This window comes from Synchiropus splendidus, chromosome 1 (genome assembly GCF_027744825.2).
Source record: "Synchiropus splendidus isolate RoL2022-P1 chromosome 1, RoL_Sspl_1.0, whole genome shotgun sequence".
NCBI classification, from domain to species: domain Eukaryota; kingdom Metazoa; phylum Chordata; class Actinopteri; order Syngnathiformes; family Callionymidae; genus Synchiropus; species Synchiropus splendidus.
In genome coordinates, this window is record NC_071334.1 from 27,677,604 (window position 1) to 27,700,489 (window position 22,886).

Genomic DNA, 22,886 nt, shown 5'->3' on the forward strand with positions numbered 1-22,886 from the left:
ACAGGTATATAAGTGCACTCACTGATTGAAGAGGATTCGAGAGCGAACGATGAACTTGAATATGTACTCAAGAGCTTTCATGGCCTTCAGCAATTGCTCAGTCAGCTTCTCTGCATCATCGACATAGTTCTTCAGAACTTTGGTGAGTTTTCTAGAAAGAAAGAAACATGCTTTAATGCAGTGCAGGGTTTCCATTCACCATGATGGACATCAACTCACGTGTATGCCAGCGTGGCACTGAAGTGCTTTTGTATGTAGGTCTCAAGAACAGGGTTAAAGTGCTGAAACTTTCGGTCTGCAATAAGACCTATTATGAAGACCTGTCGGAAAGAAAGGTGATATTCATTTAAAAGTGAAGCAAGTGGTTTCATCAGGGAAAAGGGCGGGCTGTCTGTCTGACTCAATATGCCGGAACACATTGGGAAATTAAAGCAGACTGAGGCACAAGCCAATTTCTGTTGATAAACCTAGAGACAAATGATACCACACTTTCCATCTCACTTCCATGAAAGTGATTTTTGAAAACGAATCCCATGACTATGGACGACTGCAGGCCTGTTCCATCACACTCTCAGTAGATACAAAGACTGGATTAAATTCATCGTAAAACGAAGCAATCGCATCCTTTGCAAGAAATTCTTTGTTTTCAATCAGAGACGAAATAACACATTAATTCAATGGCAGGGATTTCACATGAGATAAAGAATGATTGCACTTCTCAGCTTTATTCCTCAGCTCTCATTTAAATAAAAAAAGCAAAAAGCTATTGAAGTTGGAGAAATCCTGTTGATTCTTCTTTCATGCAAAATATATAACACAAATCAAATGAAGATGACTGCAGCAAAAATATGTTCTGCAGTCAATTTTGCAGTAAACACTTTGGCAGACCAGAAAATGTTCTTTGAGGAGTACGTTTTTCATTGGGCAAACTCATTCTGGGTCTAAGATGGTTAACGTGAGATAATAATTTCACTAAGCTGTACTTATACAGTTGCTGCACTTGGCTGTTTAGCAATGATGATGCATGTGAGCAAACCCCTGAAGAACGACATTGACATCTCTATGTACAGTTTTTGGATAAGTACCATCACAGTCTTATGTATGAATAGTAGTGTTGTCGTCAAGACCACACCAACCAGTCCAAGATATTCTGAAAACCTATCGAGACCGAGACATGACAAGACAGTACATATAAGGTGTCTCAAAGTGATCCACAAATGAGCTGCAATGGATGCCGGCACATACTGGTTAAACCAGGGGTCACCAGACTGTTCCAGTAATAGTGGGGCGGGCCCCCTTGCAGGGGCATGGAGCAATGGGGGGGGGGGGCACCTCGTTTTGCCGTGCTAGAATAAAATATAATTGCACATCCACTCATGATTTTGTTTTTAATTCCAGGCAAAGTGGGGCGCTTTAAGTCTTTTCTGTTACAGACAGAAACAATGTTATGTTATGCTTTATTGGAAGTTGATGTACATTACTTTCTTTTTTCTTTTCTTTAATGATAACAAGGATACAGTGTTACGCAGAGGTGCACTTATAATAATTTATAGACAAATTATACTATTTACAGAGGTGGCGGAGAGTTACAGGAAGTGGTTACTTCTTCCTGTGTGGGCACAACAGAAAATAATTGAGAAGCACTGGGTTAAACTGCGGGTGCTTGATTGGTTGGAACTAAAACCCGCACCCACTGCGGCCATTTCTGGAACAGTTTGGGGACCTTGGGTTAAACAATCAGGTTTCAGCTGAAACAAACAGCACCAGTCTTCAGACACCTTAATGGTGTGTGGGTATCCTCCTGATTTGTAAGGAACACTTGCAAAAGACCCATTAACAAGGAGAACATGGGTGGTCAGAATATAGCAATGTTTTTCATTTTTTTCATCATTAATTGTAACTTTAGGCAAATCAAAAAGACAATGAGTGAACTGCAAAACTTTGGCCATTTTATTGACGATCAAACGTGGAAGTACTTTGAATCCATTGAGTGCATTAAACTGTCCTGAATAGGACAGGCAGCATTTTTAAAATTTGCATTATACAATAGAGCACTAAAGAGCAGCTTAAACATTTGAATACAGTTTTCTTTAAAACCGATCTGAACTTGACAAACAATGCTGCTGCAGCCAGCTAGTTTTTTCTTACCAAAGCATCGAACACCAGCGTATCAAAGGTTTCGCTCTCAGAGTTTTCCATCATGATGTTAAAGAGAGCATCCAGTGTGTCTTGCAGAAACTGAAATGACAAATGCATCACACTTTAAAATGTGGTAAAAACTCGACTCTCCGCGTGTTGAGAGGAAATTTGCAACTGATGATTGAATCATCACTCCAAATGATTCCAGTCACATGCATAAAACATATTGGTAGGACGGAGGAATAGGAAACCGTGAAGGTCGAAATTCCAGCTGCCCTCTATCCTCTTGAGACAGGCACTCCATTTGAAGAGAAATACTGAGGCAAAAGTGTTTCAAAGTAATCTCTTGCTCACGATAGAGTTCTAAATGACATCTCAGAATGGATGAGATTCATCATATTCTCCACCAGAAACAGGGTTTGCACTATGTGGCCTTTACAGAACAATTCAATCATGAGAGCACCGAGGATGAGGACGCATGATTGATGGACAAACTCACTCTTCAGTATTATTTCTGACTCAGTCTATAGCCTGAGTGAATGAGCAATTTTACATCTGTCTTTTCCTGTTAAAGCACAGATTTTGAAGTCAAGCTAAAAATACCCCTCCCTCCACTCTGCTCAGGTACAAGACTGCAATTACCTAAATAAATTCACATTCACACAAAGTGGGCATAATGTGTGTAAACAAGCATTTGATGATCTAATAGATACTGAATCAAAAATTACTTCACTTCAGAAGTAATACTCACTAACATCTCACCTTAACAACTTCACCTCCCTCCACCTTCATGAGTTGCCGGAGGTTCTGTTCCAGCAGAGTGGTGTTGGACCGCCACTTCAGCAGCCCCAAAAGGTCGACTGGAAGACAGAAAAAATATTAATTAATTGAAATAAATTAGAATTATTAACAACAGCAACAATAATAATGGAAAATTACAAAATAAAAACGTTTTACACCCAAAAAATGTGTATTTGTATTTGGGTCTCTCTCAAACAAGCAATCAAGGTTTTCAGAAAAGGGCGTTGCAGAAGGGAGGTCACAAGTCTGACTCCCTTAACACAGAAACGGCCTACGAAAGATAAATAATGGTTTAAAGGAAATGTAAATAATGAAGCCTTCAGGGAGTGAAACATGAACATTGTTTAAGCTTTCTCATGCCATTAAAAGGAGAAAACATTGTGAAGTGCTCTGCCACTATCAATGCCCCCCCTTTTTCCTGAAGTCTGTATTAAGTCAAGTACATGACAATATCCAGAGAAAACTAGCATACACAGGCTCCCAGTGCTGGGACTTCCTGCATAAATTCAGCTGAATTAAAAAGATGTATGAGCTGAGCTTGTGGCATCAAGAGTGTGCTGCTGGGGCCTCTCTTTTGCTGCTGCACTCTAAAGAAACATTAAACTTTAATGCAGATAAACTGTACTTCATATGTGATGTCCATCATCAAAGCAATAGCATTATGTTTAAATGATGTTTAATGCAAATGAAACACAATCATTGAATTTCATCATTATGATTCATTGAGTGTTACTTGTTTATTGATGTGCTACACAAGGAAGACACCTCATCAAAGGGCGCTTTCACACAGCCGGTTCAGTCTTGAGACAAAGCTCTTTTGGCTCAGAAGTCCGAGATGTGAACACAAGCGAGTTGGGTTTTGGCCGCAGACTTGATCCAGGATCAAGACCTGCACTGTCTCAGGAAACTCCCCACGGGGGGCGAGCTTCTCACCTCAGGCGACCTGGCGCTAGATGCCGGAAACTACGTGTACAGCGCGCCAAACCTAGAGATCCCTAAGGAAACATCCTGAGTCAGAACACGGCGCAAAGCTTTTCATTCTAAGTGGACAGGTCTGGAAGCGTTCTGCTGTAAGAAAACCAGAAGAGATTTTCTGCTTGAGTCCATGTCTCTGGCTCATGACAGGATTCATCAACGTCATTCTTAAGGTAGACCCAAGAGGTAAAGGAAAATAAAGGAAACCTACTTTCTTGAAGTTATTTGGTTGTGGTCATCTCTGATTGCTATTGGTACTGTAATTTGGATAAATACTACCACTGTCAGTAGAAAGACAGCCCTAGCGGCAGTTGCTATAATTGATACAGTACGTGTGTGATTATGATGACAACTGAGACATGTGGGAGGAACGCAAAAGCTGGTGCATGGTTCCTTCTTCACGGTAATCCATGAAGTCCTGCCTTAAAAGACAGCGAGGTAGGAGATTTTCACTACATTTTGACAAGAAAACCCCACCCATGTACACACACACACACACTCGACCACAATGCAGACATTCCAGACGGCTGTCTGAGAAGTGAAATGATGCGTTTCAAGCCTTAAAACAGGCTTTTGTAGGAGTGAATGTAGAGTGTGTGCTGCAGGTGCGCTGTTCCTCTATGTGTGTGGCCGCTGCATGTGGGAGGGGTTGCCGAGTGAGTGACGTCTCTCCAGAAGTGAAGAGGTGCCCGGTGCGTGTCCAGCTCTGAATGTGCGCTTCTGTGCAGTTTGGCTGTGACAAAGTCATAAACCAAGTAACGCTCTGTCCCAGACTCGCCTCATCCCTGTCCCAGCTCCAGCCCACAACAGGACATCAAACCCTGGAGTGTGAGCTCCAGCCTCGGAGGTGTGGAGAGCGAGCAGCTCCCCTGTGACACTGTACCACGGTCCAGTGCGGAGACAGGAAAGGTTTTACACCTCAATATGAAGAAAAAACAGTCAGTAAACGAAATCCAAAGCAAAAGAAATTTTTGTTCAAACTCCGATTTGTCGGATCTGCCCAAACGGTCACAGGAAAAAGTAAAATTGAACTAAAATGATTGGAAACAGCAAATGTATACATAAATATATTAAAATTAATACATATATAAGAATATGTAATAAAATTAATAATACTTGCATTTGGTGACCAGTCTAAATAAGTAGGGATGCTCCAATCAGAATTTTTGTGCCAACCACCACCGCTCACCAATACCGATCACATGGCTTGACAATGAATTTGAAATAGAAATGGTGAGACCTTCATGAACCATTAAATCATTTTAATTCTGACACGCTTTAGTATTCCGCTTCAAGGAGGCAACAAACAGAGAAACTGAGCAGCATGCAGCAACTATTCTGTCGAAAGGACAACTGAAAAACTTCGGTGAAGTTCGGTGAATCTCTAGAAACGTATCTATGTCCGTGAAATATCCACATACTGGCCCTTGTAGCGGGACTCCGAGATGAAGAGCACTGCATTTATGAATGTTTCTGTCTCGGTGTAAATGACACCTGAGAAAGGCTGGTCATCTAACTTGGTGAAATTAATAATTATTTGTTGGGCAATTAGCTTAGCGTTCTGAATCTCCCGCTTGAACACCAGCATTCTCACTTTCACAAGCCCCAAAAAATCTCTGTGCGACATCAAGTGCTGGTGCTTTAAATGGCATATTTAATTGTAACGCACTTCCCTGCATAGCATTTTCCCATGCATGTGCTGAAGGATGCAAACTTTAATTGACAGATTGAAAGAAGCACAGCATTCACCGATCACGCTGATATCTGCCAATCGTGCTCGGTGACCAAACAATAGGAGTATCCCCATAAATAAGCCTAAAATTGAGGATTAAAACGTAAAAAATAACAGAGTCAGTATAATTGGGTTTAAGTTTGGTTAAGAGTCCTGCTTAAGGTTTGCCATTTGTTTTGGATGGTTATGTTTAGAGTGAGAGGATCGGAAAAGTATTATGGCAATGAGAAACATCACAATGTCCCCACAATGATAAAAATACTGTGTGTTACTGTGGGTGTGTGAGTGAGCGTGTGCGTGCGTGCGTGCGTGCGTGCGTGCGTGCGTGTGTGTGTTCGTAGGGGGCCTCAATTTGAGGAAAAATTTACTTCAAAATAACTGGGTCACTATAATTTAATTTATGTTTGGTTTAGGTATTGTCTAGGGTTAGCAGTTTGTTTTGGATGGTTTGGTTTAGCGTGAGAAGAAGCTAAAAGCATGGAAGTCAATGAAATGTCCCCACAAAACATAAAGACATAGACTGTGTGTGCAAGTGAGTGTATTTTGGACATGCTATACTGATTAAATGCAGGTTAATTTTCTTCAAATTGTGAGCAGGTAGTCAATCTTATTTCAAAGTTTAATGCTAATGTCAATCTCATTGCCCATACCTATTAATGACTATTCAATATAATGCCGAAATTCAGAGTAAAACCAAGAGGAGACAAGATTGTTACACATTGTATTGCGTTTATGGGTTTTGATATTTTCAAAAAGAGTGGATATAGCTTGAGAGCTGGCCACCTGAAGAAAGAAAAACATTATCTATAGCAGGTTCCTCTCCTTCCTCCCTCCTGGAATAATTTAAATACATTTTCTCCAGCGTGAATTCTGATAGATAGCCAGGAGGCGCTCCAAACTCAAATAGGACATAGCTCCGGGCGAGTTAAACATTCAATTTGAACTTCATTTTTTTCCTAACTTTCATTTTCATTCTCATTAAAATCATGACTCACCTTTGAAAAGAAATGAAAAAAAAAAAAAGGAAAACAATGTAGCGAGCGCAAAGGAGCAAATATTCTTGACAGCTCTATTAAAAGAATGCACAGCCTCATAAGCTTTTGAGACATTTGACCAGTCTGTCACATCACACCATCCACAGTCTTATGAACACAGTCGGGACATAGTGACAAGCCCAAGTGAGTTCCAAAGGATTAGCCACTGAAACTAAAAGCTCCTTAGCTCAATAAGTATCACTGTCTCACTATCCAAATATTCATAGAAGGAAAATCCTCTGTCCATTGTGTGCACGAGCATTAGGATTTGCTTAATCTGGTGTACTTTAGTTATAAAAATGTCACTCCAAAAAGCAGTTATACGGGTCAAATAATCAAGTAACCCTATAAAATTCATGTTTAACAAAAAAAAAAAAATCACACATAGAGAGTCACAAAATGCCGAACATATAGCTAGAATTAGAACTACAGCCCCCCCTGTTGCAACAATATCTACAGAACGCCGTCAGTGATCCAGAAAAGTCAAGGAAAGGAGCAAAGGGTCTCTGGATAGAGTTGGTTCTGGTACATGAATCATCAGACCAGGGCCCCTACCACTGCACTCTCAAGCACAACAACTCGAGTCAATTTAAGCCCAGCAAAATGCTGAATGGCCAAGGGCATGACAAAATGGAAGACATGCTTCGTTTTCTATTAAATAATGTCTTCAGCACTATTTAGTTATAGGAACTGCTTTTTATAGAATATTCCCATCCTAACCACAGAAGGCTTAATCGCATGTTTTGTATGGCCGCCTTATAATGGCATGAAAATTTAAATCCAAGGTCAATTTCCCTGGCACTTTGCCAAAGGCACAAATGCGCGGGAGGCTATATACAGAACACAAGAGGGCGCATTTGGACAAATATCGGCAGGGACCGATATGATGGAAGCTGATTGCGATGCGGACTGACAAGTGAAAAATGGCCCAAAAACGGCAACCTCCAGTTCAAACGCACATCTGTCCGAAGGGCTTTTACTGAATGGAGAAGTCACACTGGCCATCGCGAATTGCATCCGTTATTCAGTCATGAGTCAATGAATCAAACGATAATATAAATGAACTCGATCATTTTGCTAACACTCAGTATCAATTAGTCTGCTGTCTTGTTTCATTTCTTTGTCGTTGTCTCCAAACTGTCACTACCTGTGTGTGAGCGCTATTGTCAGTCTTCTCTGTATCAGTCGTCATGAGCATGCACGCTCAGTCGAGGCTCACCAAGTGACACATCAGGGGCAACACAAGACATCTTGATGGAAATAAATGGAAAAAATCCAAACTTCCAAACATCAAAACTTAGATATTGGAACATTTTTTTCATGATCGTATTTTAAGGAACTTTAAAATGTACAGGGAATGCACAGGGAATGGTCATCCAGACGAGGGTGAAAACAGAACTGCAAATCCTCTACATGATAGACTAACAACGTTGTGACATTTTACTCTGAGGGAGGGATTCAGTATTAATTTAGAGTCACAGTAATGCTTTGTTTCTGCAACTCACTACCTAGACTGAGACTGGCCAAACCAGTTGGAGGAATTTTTGGAAGATAACCAAAAGCTCTTACCGTTCTGAGTAAGCTTAGTGGAGCAGACCAAGGTGCAGATCTGAAAAGAGTCCTTGCTGATGACGCAGTTGCCAAGGTTCTGAGTGCTCTTGCCGCTGATAGAGTAGCCCTTCTCTTCCAGCTCTAGCTTGGTGGCTGGCAGGTTCAGGTACAGGGACGAGTCCTCAAGTTTCTTTGCTTCTGCCTGGTGTCACACAAAATTCATTCAGCCATGACAGTGACATCAGAGAAGATTAACTTATACCACAAGTAGGATACCACTTTCCTGATGGTGTTTATTATTAAGTGTTACAGCCACATACTCCAAATTTTCTTCTGGAAGTTGTGAGTGTAAATGAATCCAAAAAGTTTCCGGACGCCACAATAAATTCTTTGTAAAGTGAGAGGACGTTACCTTGTAAACAATCAGGTCGTGCTCGCCGTCCCTCAGAGTTGTGCCGTCATATCTCATCAGCTTCACGAAAGACAAGGCAAAGATTTTCTCCGATTTGTCTTTTGCTGATGGAAGAAAGGGATACATTGGAAAAATAAAATTAGAGTCTCTTTACTGAAGCTGCAATGTTTTCTATACAGTGTTGTTCGGTGACACTGTTATTTAGTAGGTTGCCGTACTGAATTAAAAATTTGCAACTTTTGTGGGTGATTTAGTTGTGATAAAAAAGTGCCCTATAAGGGTATCAACTCAAAAATATGATGACGGTGCACCCCCAACAAAGACCAAAAAGCAGTGGCAAAACGAAGACAAAGAAGGTAAAAGTGAAAGGACGTGGGCAAAGAGAAATAGGAAAGAAATGAGGTTATGATGAAAAACACTAAAATGAAGGTGCAAAGAGTATCGATATTTTTAGACTCAATGACATGGATAGCAAAAAGTAAGAAGGTGCATATTGTGGGTAAGAAACACGTTTAAAAAAAGTTCATGAATAAATAAATAAACATTGAATTTCAATCTAAAGTGAAGCGGTGTGGACTTCAAATTCTGGAGCGGGCTGTCATTTCAAATTCATGTCTGGACGACTGTGCCACATTTTAGCACTCTCCATCTCGCCACACTCCCCACGTTGCCATAATGACAGATGAAGCACAAGTGCAGAGATTCGGGGATCTCTCACTGCTGCATCTTTCGTTGAAAGCAGCCATCAGTCTGATGAGGCCTGACAACATTAAGAGCGTGATGTTCTGTTGGAGTCGATCTCTCTCTCTGAACCAGGAGGCTCAGATACAAAAGCACATGAACCCTCGTTGCTGGCATGACAAGCCACTCTGTCAATTTGGGTTTCTGCTCTTGCTAGGAGCAACAGACCAAGCATGAAAGGAAGAGGCAAAAAAAAATGTTTTCAGCAGACTTCCACACATCCCTTCTGCCATGTTTTTGTTCTGAAATTGTCACTTTTGGATGAGCTCTAACAGGCTTTACTGGTCCACTGGGTCAAAAAACATGCCTTAGGTACATTTTACAGGGAGATGTGCTCAAGAACTCACCAGTAACTACCAAAAACACAACTTCTCACTGAGCACAGCAATTGAAAATGAAGGCCAAAATATATTTTTAGATACAGCATATAGATGTAATGTGAGAGCCTTGATGTCAAACAATGTAGGTTTAAGCCTTTGCAGTGGGAAAATGAACTACTATTAAGAGAGCCCTTCTTTTCCTCAGAACACAATTCATTTTTGTCTAGAACTTTCTTCCTCGGACAGATCAGAGACGTCACCACTGCATAACTGCTTTAAAACAGAGAACCACATTGAACCGAAGATTTTGGGTACAGTTATGCCCCAAGCATCGACTGCACATGTCCTGAGTAAGAAAGGATGGCTACTTGTGAAATACGATGGAACACTTAACCTCATTTCTCTTCATCTAGAAGTCAAAATGAGATGAGGAGCGATATTGCATCATTTTTTGCTCCAGTTAAGAAGTCAGCAAAACACACAGTATTGAGAGAGCTGTGCAGCCGGGAGAGGGAAACTCGGAGGTTGGTGGAGGTCGGAGAGAAGGCAGGCAATGAAAGTCAAGACACTGATAGAGAGGGACATTCTGTGGATGAAGAAGAGGCTGAAGGGGACAAAAATAAACAGGGACATTGAGACAATCAGCCAGAGGGACAGTTGGTGGATCCATGTGGAGCAGGTACAACACCATCAGGTTTTGATGCAGTGTAATTTCTGCCATTGTAATTAAGTCTCATTAGCATCAAAAGGTATTTAAAAAGAGTACACATATTTTAAATGTAGGCCCTAGATGTGAACATTTAATGAATAAATATTGTTTGTAGTTGCAAAATAAACTTTAGTATGCAGGAAAATTTGAAATTTCATCTTCATGTATAAATAAGAGAGCCATTCCGCACAATATCAACACAAAAACATTGAGTCAGAAACATGGCATGATGCGCTCTAAGAAGTAAAAATAATGTGCACAGGATTTGCCCTCTGGTTAGATAGAATGAAATTAAGAATTTAGCTTGATTAAACAGTCACATCCATAACAAAAAAAGAAGTGCACACACCAAAAGGCATTAAAAAACTTTATCTTCATTCATCCTTCACAAATCTATGTAATCCACTCATTAAGCATTTTCGCTTTCTGACATTGTGTCAGCATCAGCATTCTGTAGTGGTCCAGAGTCATTTGAGGTGAACTTAAAGCAAGCGCTGTGAGGTTATAGCAAGTCAAGCAGTTTTAAGTGCATGGCAACCGTGTTAGTCTTCCTTTTTGTCACGCATATAAACAAGTCTCTCCAAGGGGAGAAGCGTTCAAAATGTGTAGGTCACACCCATTCTAACTATATATATATATATATATATATATATATATATATATATATATATATATATATATATATATATATATATATATATATATATATATATATATATATATATATATATATATATATATATATATATATATATATATGTATGATGATGAAAATGCAATTCATGATTACTACATATCTGTTGTACTTACAGTCCTGTGATGATCTGTGCCGAAACGTAAATCTCAAATGGCTGCGATTCACATCTTCTATTGGAATTGCAACCTAAAAACAAGAAGTACATACAATCACAAAGGGTGGTTGAAAACCCACAGGCTTCAGTAAGACACAACAGTGGACATGATGATTCATGTGAAAGAACTGAAATTGTAAATAACTTGTTGTTGTGTAAAATTAATAACACAAATCACGTGTTTCACACAAGCACTGCATGGTTCTTGTCATTTTCTTCTCCATCTTCAAAACTCATTATTTTCTTGTTCTTATCATTCTCTATTCTTTTGGTTTCAGAGGAGCAAAAATGAAAATCATACCAAGGGGTTTTAAATCTAATTTGGGTCATTGTCCAATGTCAAGCTGATTATCATTTCATTTATGAGTATTTCAACCAGCATGAAAAAGCTCATCTTTCATCTTTGTTTTCAACCACAGGTCGCTACAAAGGGAGATTTTCTGTTGATATTGTTATTTCATAGGCTAATGTGGCCATAGTCAAGAGATTATTGGTTTATTCACGGGCATATTATAGATTATTAACAGGCAACAACTAGATTGGTTGTAGCTGTTAGTAGTAGTAAGTAGTGAGAGGGATAATTGAACTATTCTGTAGTTAGCAGAAGTAGACATGGCATAACCAGAAATACTTATTAGAGTCAGTGCCACTATTGAGGGATTACTGTAAGTGCAGTGAAATTGAAAATGTGTGAACTCCAATAATAATTGTCTTAATTTCCGCCACAATGATCGAGAAGGTGTCATTGAAAAACAGAGGAGCACTCAGTGTATGGTTTACGCAGCCGTGGTCTTAGTGGCATCAGTAATCCCAAATTTTTTTTATGTAACCGCACTATCAATACACAAATATGAATTGTTCCACACGACAGAGTTGGGTTAGGTGGACTAGAGCTGGGAGAGGTTAGTTGGGTTAGACCAAGGGTCGGCAACTTTTGCATGCAAAAGAGCCATTTTTATTCCCTTTCCCATCTAAGAAAAACTGTCAGGCGCCTCAAAACATAATGTAACATATAAACTCCAAAATTTCTTGCGTCATCACATCTGGTAGTGGATTGGTATTGTTGGTTTTTCCGGAATTGCATTTCAAGCAAAACTCCACAACTTTAAGTGCTACATGGCATGACATACCTTGATGGTTTCAAACCAGCGTGGTTGCTTCACTTGATAGTAGATGACCGACTTGTATTCATTGATTCCTTCATCACCTGCTCCAGGAAAGATGACGTTCTATGAGAGGAAAAAACACACACATAGATGGGTACTAAGCCAATTCATTTGTCATCAAAACAGGTTGAGTTTCATATAACAGAGGGGAGGTTTCTATGGCTGAGATCCTGACTGCGTGCTGTCAATCTCATGGTATGAGGGTGAGAAATAAATGACAAATTCATTATTTAAAGAGGGGGCACAGCAGCTAGAATGCGAGGTACGGCCGGACAGAATGGAGTGATCCTTTCAATCCAATAGTCTGATTTTAGCTTTGCTGCAAAAATAATGAATGAGAATATAAACCATGAGAAGGTTTCTCCCGAGCTACAGGATTATTTTTGTCATGCTGTGCTTGCAATTCAGACTTTGAAAAGTCGGACTTCAATTGTTCAGGAAATACCTGACAAACACATAAATCCATGGTGAGATAAGGGCAAGACAAGACACGACCACTCAAATAGCCATTTCTAATGAAAACCATCACGTGCTTCAGCAGGACAACAAACATCTAACATTTCACATCATGAATAATCACAAAAAATAAGTATTTCATGAGCATGCCATCACTTGTTGAGAAACACAAAACGACACACCATGCCTCACAAAAGCGCACAAGAGCAGGGGGACAAGCTAATACGTACATACGTACAAAAGTCTGATGTCGCCATATCCATTGAATAGACTCATGAAGTAACACAACTAATGTTGCAGGCCTAATCTGCATATTTTGGGTTTAGGCATGATTTGTAACTTTTTATTTTTTTTAAATGGAAATACCAACAGATAAGGATTTTTTTTTTGCTTTTTTTTGGTAGTGGTAGTAGGTATGGGCAGTGGAATCCAGATACAAAATTTAATGAAAGGGCTTTGGACAGCAGGTCAGGGAGCGTATGTAAATCAGTGGGGAGATTTGGCATGCATTCTTAGTTTTCCATCAGTCCAAACAACATGGTTCCTCCTCACTCCAATTCCAGCTGACTCCCTGGCAGGCTGCTGTGTTGCCTCTGAAATAATGCCGCACTAATGGCTTCTGACAACCAGCAATTATTGGGGAATAACAGGATGCTTCTCACACTGGCCACCAAAACAAAACTGCAGGGCAGGTGCTTTCTCCGGCAACTTGGCTAAGTAGGCAGGATTCATGGCAGAAACTACTGAAGAGGGAGGATAGCAGGAGACTGGCCAAGGTCTGGTCACAGGTGAGAGGGCAGTTAAACTGACAAAATCACAGTCAAGCCTCAAACTGCACGGCATGATAAATCATTTCTAGGGTCGCTGTAGAGAACGAGGGAAAATTGCGAGGGACAGAAAAACTTTTCCTAAGACCACAGTACAAAGCACTGTGAAATCAAGACTCATAAAAAGCACAACAGGCACATGTTTACAGGAAATGTCTTGTACAAAAACAAAGGAATAAATAATAATAAAGATAAATTGCCAAAAAACCTGTCCAAGTTTCAACAATTCAATAAACAATGATACTAAAAATGAAAGGTAGCTGCATAGTTACAGAGAGCCAGGCGTCCGCCTACACTGTTGTAATACCATAAACTATGGAAAATTCATTCATTTCTGTGTTTCTCATTGAGTCACTGTTAAAAATGTAGACAAGGGCAAACTATGTTGTGAAACAGTGCGTTGTACTCTATTTCTGATCAAATGTTTCAGCAAAAACCACTTGTACACTGGAATTTCAAACACATTTCCATCCCTTCATTGATTTCACAAACTTAAAAAAAATAATTCAGACAAGTGTGCAAGTACTCCCACAGTCTGTCAACTCCTGCCCCTTTCTTCCCACACAATACTCTCATCCTGCTTCAATCTACTGCTGCTCCCCATTAGCTGAAGGCCTCTACAGTTCAGTACAGCCGGGATTCACATTAATTACACAAAGCAGTGGAAAAAAAGAAGGTTATTGACAAGAGATGTAAGCAGGAAAGTGTCTTATCAGAACATTAGGCACTGATTGAAAAAAATTGAATCCCTTCTCTAGGGACTACTGAATTAAGCAATCAGGAAATTGGCCAATTGTTTGTAAAACAAGTTAATTCAGCAGAGCAAATTTATGGCAAGGCACGCCTGAGACAACCGCCTTTCTAAATTGAAAGTAGTCCACAAGAATGAAATGAGACTTTTGTCCGGTAGTTTTGAACCAAAAATGAGATACACCTTTAAAGAAAACAACATAAGTACTCCAAATTATGGGGCTAATATCTAATATATGAGCATGTGAACCATCAAATTGTATCTAAATGACCCAAGGCCCTCCTTATAAGGTATCAGGGTATTGATCAAATCAACTCTTTTAGCCCAGATGAAACATTGCAGTGAGGATAACACACTTTTTAGTGTTGCCTCGACACAATCTATGCAAATGATGAATAGTATTGTGCAGTCGTACCTCCAATTTTTTGCCATCCTCATCGTAAACTGACATGGTGACCTCGACGTTCTTGTGCGCCGTCTTGTTGCCCTTGTCAAAGTCGCCTTGAACCAAAGTCAAGTAGATGTCGTTCCGCACATCACCTTGAAAACGGGATATGCACAAGTTAGCACCTCAGTTGTTCAGTGAGTATCCTGACGAAGCAGGACGCCGGACCTGGCATGATGATCTCAGGGAAGCCCATCTTCCGTGCCACGGCAGTCGATCGGTCAACAAGATGGGGGAAGTCCTTTCTGATCTGATGGATGTCTCCGGGAAGCAGTTTCAGAGTCACCCACAGGCCTGGTGAGACAGACAGAAGGTAGGGAGTGCAGAAAACACATCAGTGTTCACTGAGTGATACAGTGCTCCAGCATTATTATACTAGAGAAATAGAAGCAGTGATTTTTTGTGCATTGTGACATCAGCCAAAACTCCAGGTACATGTGACTCCCAGCTATATCACCGCAATTTGGCGCTGCATACCCCACACCATCCACCCGCGTCGGACCCATTCTCACCTCACAGCGGAAGAACCTCTGTTGCACTTTACAGCTATTTTGCAAATCGTCTCTCCATTTCTAACTCACAAGAAAGTAAGTGCTGAGAAGAACACTCGTATGATGTCCTCGCAATTTAAGCATGAAATCAAAGAGAAAAAAATGAGCAAGGACTGTGCAATCGATTTGGCAACAAACAAGTGAAGACAGACGAAGCTTGCGGAGATGCCCTGACGGAGGTTCTCAACTGCGAGAAGGCACAAGCCATTAACAGTGATTTGCTGCAGCAGACCCCAGGCATCGGGAGAGTTGTCTAAAAGCAGTCGGGGCTCATTTCACAAGAAGGAAGATCTGTCTATTTCTTCGCATCTTATTTACTGTTATATATTTAATTTTTGAACAACAAAGACTGTTTCTCCTTCAGAGAGAAAAAATACTCAAAAACAAAAATTGAGTTATGACTTCAAGGTGCCACTTATACAGTTATGTTGATAAGTACTCCAGCATGATTTGCACAGAGCAAGCCCATCTTCTTCACCATTCTGACTCACCACTTCATAACCATCATCCATTTCCTGTGCTGACTCATACATTTCTCTGGCTTTTCCAAAGTGGGGTCAAATAATACCCTTATGATTTATTAGGGGCGTTCCCAAAAATGTATTCACTATCCTCATTTGCTACAATTCAGAATCGCTCTGAAATGTCAGAAAATCTTGGATCTGGATCTGGAACATACAGAAATACCAAAACTATCATGGCACAAAAGGAGATCCAACCAGTTCCATCAAATGCTAAATGCTAGTTTTTGGCGTCATTTCGAGTTTACCCCAATGTCCGGAAACACAGAGCAGTTCGACGCAAACAGTGTGCAAGCATTGCAAAATTAGGATCAAGCACCTCAACAACATAAATGCAAATTGGGCTCGTATTGCAAGGCATAGCCTGAAGAACAGCGATACAGAGGAGTCAAATGTGAGTGCTTTAATTATGTCCATGGTTGATTCCAACATGTTTTGGACTTTGTTTATTACTTGTCTTCCACCTTTGTTTCACTTTTCTTTATTTCTTAAGAGATGGATGAGAGACAGATTTGAATGACTTGTCATTGAGTCAACAAAATAAATAAGTAAATAATTTCCCCACCACTACATTACCACAGGGATGTGTAAACTTCATTTGGCATATTAACGCACTCCATCACTTGATAGCTTTATTTCCTTAGAGACAACAAAGCAGTCTTTTTGGAGGAAAATGACTCAAACCCTTTTCATGGCACTAATTCTGAAGCTCATGATCTCTAAAGCCTCATTAAGTACTTAATGGTGACACTTTTCACTGCCAAGTCATGTGTAGGTGTGACAAGGAAATCCACTGAAGTTCTAGAAACAGGCCCATGAGGTTTATCTCAGGCTTCATGAAACACAACAACCCCATAGAGCATTTATTTTTTAAAAAAGAGTTAAGAGAATTGGCATTCTGTGCTAACATGTTAGGGCTCCCTGCTAACCGGTGCTCAGCATCACTCTGGAGAATTGTAGATACTGGAATAACACCATCTATGCGATGGATGGTCATCCTGGGCTGCAAAACTGTGGGAAAAGTAGTTGGATATTGGCAGCTCCCACTGCGTCTCTCTCCTGCTTGCATCTATTATTCGGTCCGTGATAGCGCATTCTCTCATTCGCTGAAACAATTTAGACCTTAACTTGTCAGAACCTATTCTGGCATCTTGTTACTGCACATCAACTGCTTTGTATTTTTACAAAGAGTAAATCATACTCTTTGTCTGTGGGAAACTGTGCTGTGCATTTTTATTAATATTTGTTTTTGAAATAATAAATACATCAAATTGCACAAAGAATCGCAATATAAACCACAACCACAATATAAATCGTATCGGCACCCAAGTATCAGGAAAATATCGAGTGGGGCCAAATGCATATCGTCCCCAGCCCTAATACCTAGAAGTCTCATCCGCCCCAGTCAGATATTCAAGGTATAGAATAGCAAACATTTATAGGCAATTCCGTTTGGACACCAATGACAGCATGGAACGAAGAGGAACATCAGCGGTTAAGAGCTTTTGTTTTTTGTTTTTACCTTGTCCCTTATGGTTGACCTCTTTTGCGGTGATAACTTTGTTGATGACAGTCTGCAGAAAGTCGTTCTCACCTGCAACCCTGGATGTAAAAAAGGAAGATGTTCAGCTGCTCATAATGAGTGATCTGAGCCAGTGCTAGGCTCTAGTAGGCATCCGACAGGCAAGCGGCGAAGAGACACAGAAAGAGGGAAGACTGACGGCGCTGAGACAAGCGGAGGGAGATGAAAGGGGTAGAGATGCCAAGGAGAGATGCAATGACAGATACACAGTCCCTTGTAGGTATTGTGAGGCAGGGTGGCAGTGAATGACACACACACAGATGTAGAAATGTTGGGACTACATTTTAACATGTGTAATGCAGAAAAAGACTGAAGAGAAGAAACCTTTTTTTAAAGATTGAATTGCAGCAGGTGCCAAACCTATTACTAATATGGAGTAACAACAAGCGTGCCAATTGTGGTTGTTCAAACAAAATGATCCTAGTTATTACCATCTCCACCAAGGAGGCTGGTTGGTTTGTTTGTCTGTTGACTGTGGATTTTCATAAAACTCAAACCAGAGACTGAACTCATTAACTCATTTTGTACAACACAACTAACACCTGTTATGCCACTAAAATAAATCAAGTTTCATGTGACTGGTGACCAAATGTGTTTTTCATTGGACCTTGAAAGCCTTGAAATCGACCTGGGGGTGTAGTGTTTAGCACAACATGGTTTCATGCAACCTGCAGGAGTCTGGCATTGAACTGTGTTCATGCCATGAGCTAACAGGATTCTTGAATCGTGGTGGTTGTTTTAATGCTTTGATTGTGTGTTTATTTTGTTTATTTCTGTCTGCAATGAGCTCTAATCCAAGCAACAAGGCATACCACAAAACTTGAGCTGGTGCTGTAGTTAGATTTCATCATTATCTTTTAGCTGTGACTGGCATACCCGCACCAATATCCTGGAAACTGATCAAAAACATTTTACCATTGTTTTCACTCACGGTCTCACGGTCAAGATTGAGTAGTAATTTGGATCATGAAATCACTAAGCACTGACAGCTGGGGAAAACAAGCGACAACATTCCTGGCTAAAATTCCATAGGCAATATTCACAACGAGGCCACGAGGCTCCAATCTCCATGATTTATGCTCTCACACGACGCCACGCAACTAACTACCTCAATCGGAAGCACTTCCAATTAGACAGAAAATCACGTTATGGAAAAGGTTACTCCAGCTCTGTACACTTGTCCTGCGAGGGCGGCCGTGCTTAATGAGATCTCCTTAATTGAGTCAGTGGGGAATGGAGACGCCACTGTTTTAAAGCCCTCACTAATCAGATGTCAGGGCTGCGACAGAGAGAAAAATGAATACATGCGCCTGCTTTGTTAGTGATGCGCTCCAAACAATCAAAGCAAAGGCTGAAGGCCTTTATCACAAGGAGACAGTGGTATTTAAACACCCTTCTTCTCGCATTTAGAGGCACTCACGACTGAAAAGGGATAAAATGCTGCTTGTCCTCATCATCCATTTTTCCTGTAATGATATCGGTGACGTCCATAACTGTGGGAAAAGAGAAAAAAGTGATCAGTGTTATGCTGTGGTACATTTGAACAGTGGACTTGATGCTCTCTGACCCTCGGTTGGTGAATGAGGGATGAGGAGAAATCAGTTATTTTGAGAGTTTAATTGTAATGTAAGTATGACTTAATTATTTACGGGGAACAACTTCAATTTTAAAGCAGAAACATTTTCTTCCCCTCATCCCATCACCATCTTGAACACTCAACACACCTCAGTCCTTTTCTGCTTTTTGCACTTCTGGTCTACACAGGGTTTTTTATTTATACTCTTATTATTATTATTGTGTGTGTTTCTCTGTAAATATATATTCTTCCTCTATTCTAGTCACCATCGGCCGGAAACAAATTACCTGTATGTTAAAATATACTTGGCAATAAAGCTGATCGCGATTCCTGATTGTATTATTATCTCCATTTTTCCTCTAGGGATATTTTCTCAATAGTATACTTTTTGAATAAATTAAACACCTTATCCTAAAAATTTTTGGCTAACTTTACTACATAGGTATTTTTTAATGACACATGACAAGAATAAGAATAAATGTCAGGTAGAAAGTATCTTGCAGCAACAACACTCACCTGCAACACCAAAAGGTCTCCGAAGTCCAGACGTCAGCTTCTTGGTGTTGTTGTCCCGCAGCTCCATTCGTCCCACTCTCACAATCTGACACACGAAACTGATCTTATCCCTTTTCAAGTCTTCACTGCCCAAGTCCTGGGGAGTTGGAAGACAGTTGTGAAATATTATTGAAGGGCTTTTTTCTATATTTCTCTCACATCAATAAGATCCCAGAATAAGGAAGAAAAATGTACTCTCAAGAAATGTGGGGAGAAATAAATGAAAGTGTCTGGATTTCCTCCAAGAATGTAATGTATTAGATGACTTAAAATCCGAACAGGTGTTAAAAGGTTAATATCTGGCCAGCTGTCTGCTTTCTGCGTACGAAGCCCGACCAGTGTTTGGCTGAAAGAAGATATTTTTGTACATTTCTGAATAACACATTCCACAATAATTATTATTGTCAAATACTAATGGATAATGGACCTCATGTGTTAATGACGTTTCCTTTTTGATGCAAACTTAACATACGTAGGCTAGAAAGGCTAACAACAGTGAATGACACACTTCAGGTACACCAGCATATGACCTGAATACATCTTTTTGCTCTGCTTCTTTGTCAGTTTGTTATCCACTATGTGGCGGTAATCCTCGTAATAGTAAGTGAAATTGATACAGTTTGTTACACAGACATTCCGAATTATAGTAGCGCGGCCTCCGTTTCATCAATGATATTAAAAACTAAGACAAGCATTGATGCCTTCAAAAAGGAAAAAAACAAGTTTGATACAAGGAAGCAAAAAGAGATTGGTTATACACCGTTGGTCACATTGCAATTCCAGTCATACATATTCCATACAAAAGTCTACTCCAACTAAGTTTCCTGCAGGCAACACCTCCTAAAAGTGGCAAAGTGCTCCCAGTGGACGAAAGCCGACTTCCTCGTCCTTTGGCTTCCATTAGAAAGAGGTGACTGCCTCTGTAAATACAGCAAGCAAACTTGTGCTCTCTCCACGAGTAATCCTCAAACACAGACTCAGCAAAGAGCCTCTCTCGGGCCTCATAACATAGCGGGATACACAGCATATCTACGGGAGAGCTTGTACACACATAATCATAAAAGCAAACACTCACCGTAAAAACAGCTCTCAGATTATGAAGCTGGTCGATGTCTTTCACCAAACCAGAGCTCGACCATCTCACCAAGTAGTTTTCACTTAAGGGAGAAATAATGAGGTTAATTGCAAGACATATTTGTTAACAAAAATACTTTTGGAACTTAATATACACAATTTTGGATGCAGAAACTCCCAAAGAAAAGAGAAAGATGAACAAACTTCCAAAGTATCAAGATGTGGCAGTGTTTTTAACCAGGTACTTCACCTTCAGCTGGCTTGTGGAATGTCATAAATGTCAAATGAATGTCATAAATGTCATAATGAAGAGAAAAAAGGCAAACTCACAGGGCATAAATGTGATCAATTACAGTTATCACTGTTAACACACTGTACATATAAGGCATATCATATGCAAACATTCTGACAATTGTAGCTCCTCTGCTGTAGCGTCAAGGGCTTTTCACACTGCAGATCTTGTCTCGGGAGTCCGATTCAGCCCCCTCAGGCACTATCCGCAAAATAGCTGGTTTGTGACCCGAAACGCAGTTCATCAGCCACGCAACAGTAGGGTCTCTGACCTATTTATGACCAATGCTAAACACTGCAAGTCATTGTGAACTCAGATATAAACTGATGACGAAGCTCCACCACGGATACTATAGAATTAGTAATTTCACAGGCAAAAGTAAACATGAACAAGTGTTTAATTTACAAGGAAACAGCAGAAACACGCTGAGTGATATGCTATATATGATATGCGTGATATATTGCGAGTCAAGTTATCAAACATCCGCACACATAGCGAGTCCCTGACCTCTGAGCAGCTCTGTGCTCCTCCTCAGCATTACTTTTCGGCATTTAATGCCGAGTCGAAAAGCTCACCCTCAACAAAGAGCTTTCCGAATTCAAGTCCACAGCCAAAACCTGATTCGCTTGTGTCGACATGTCAGACTTTTATGCCGAACGTCTTGTGACAGAGTTTGTAGTGTGAAGAGGCCCTTAAAGACAAGGTAGTGTGGACACAGAGCAAACATTCACCTGATAAACTTGGATTCCACAGGGTCATAAAGCGACATAAGAACTTCAGCATCTTCCCCAATCTTGCACACCACGTTCTTCAGAGTCACAAACAGGGAAAACGCTGGTGTAGATGCAAACTTGGCCTGTCTGCTGAGGTCAATATTCTGCTTCTGGGACTGAGGAAGCAAAAGACATTTTTTTAGTCAGAGCATCACGTGGTATCACAAACAGCAATCTCACCAGTACGAAACATTCAAGGGGAAAAGCTCCAAGTAGCAACGGCTACACCCCTCAAACTGACGATACCAATCTCCATAAATCAATGGAAAACCCTTCCACACTTCTAATAAAAAGCTTTTCCTCAGGTGGACTGTGTAAGTGGATTCCTGGATGCCCTTCAAAAATGTGCCAGATCCACATTATAAATATTAATGCAGATGACCTGGACACCTTATCATTGAACATGCATATGCAATAAAGCCCGCTGGTCCAAAAGGTCGCGCTAGATGAGACCACATAACTACAGGGCATCTACTGTTTGGCACATCCAAAGACTGACTGCCTGACACTCTGGTAAGTAATGCCGCTGGTCAGTGAAATAAAAGACCGTGGCTACATTCCTTTCCTGATACTTAGACCTACACACGATACAGCACTATTTCAGCAGCGAGAAAGCAGCATAAGCCAAAAAGTGCTTCAAACACATTACAAGCAGATAACATCCCGCCAAAAAGTGTACAAAATCCAAAATATTCTGGCTGAAGTTCTTTCCTTGGACCTTGTATAAAATTTCAAAACCTTGCTGAGTGATCCCTTTAAGCTCAAATGTGAAAATGACATTCAGAAGCAGCAATTGACATAACAGTAACAGTCCATGAAAGCAATAAAAAAAGACATTGTCCTGTGTGACTGTTGCAACTTGACATCTTACCCCCAGATTTACATCAAAAGCAGTCTCATCATCACAGCAAGCAGCGACTCGCAATTGATGCAATTTTATGTTTTGAAGCCGAACATATTGAGCATCATCGATTCACTGAATCACGAGATTTGCAAAGACACCTGATGATGCATTCAACAAGACCAAGATCCCCGTAAAGGTTAGTTGACCA

General features: G+C 40.4%; 1 protein-coding gene across 1 annotated transcript in view; it reads right to left on the reverse strand.

Moving 5' to 3' along the window:
* dock1 (dedicator of cytokinesis 1) overlaps window positions 1-22,886 on the reverse strand; it is a 138,593-nt gene that overhangs the window by 91,522 nt on the left and 24,185 nt on the right. Inside the window, exons 8-22 of the mRNA XM_053852272.1 lie at window positions 21,793-21,950; window positions 20,771-20,852; window positions 19,657-19,792; window positions 18,985-19,057; window positions 17,505-17,584; window positions 15,079-15,204; window positions 14,881-15,005; window positions 12,396-12,494; window positions 11,225-11,297; window positions 8,645-8,748; window positions 8,251-8,434; window positions 2,902-2,999; window positions 2,149-2,238; window positions 220-320; window positions 23-151 (exon numbers count right to left, since the gene is read on the reverse strand). Of these exons, the coding sequence (XP_053708247.1) occupies window positions 23-151; window positions 220-320; window positions 2,149-2,238; window positions 2,902-2,999; window positions 8,251-8,434; window positions 8,645-8,748; window positions 11,225-11,297; window positions 12,396-12,494; window positions 14,881-15,005; window positions 15,079-15,204; window positions 17,505-17,584; window positions 18,985-19,057; window positions 19,657-19,792; window positions 20,771-20,852; window positions 21,793-21,950 (1,658 nt within the window). The remainder of the gene's footprint in view (window positions 1-22; window positions 152-219; window positions 321-2,148; window positions 2,239-2,901; window positions 3,000-8,250; window positions 8,435-8,644; window positions 8,749-11,224; window positions 11,298-12,395; window positions 12,495-14,880; window positions 15,006-15,078; window positions 15,205-17,504; window positions 17,585-18,984; window positions 19,058-19,656; window positions 19,793-20,770; window positions 20,853-21,792; window positions 21,951-22,886) is intronic.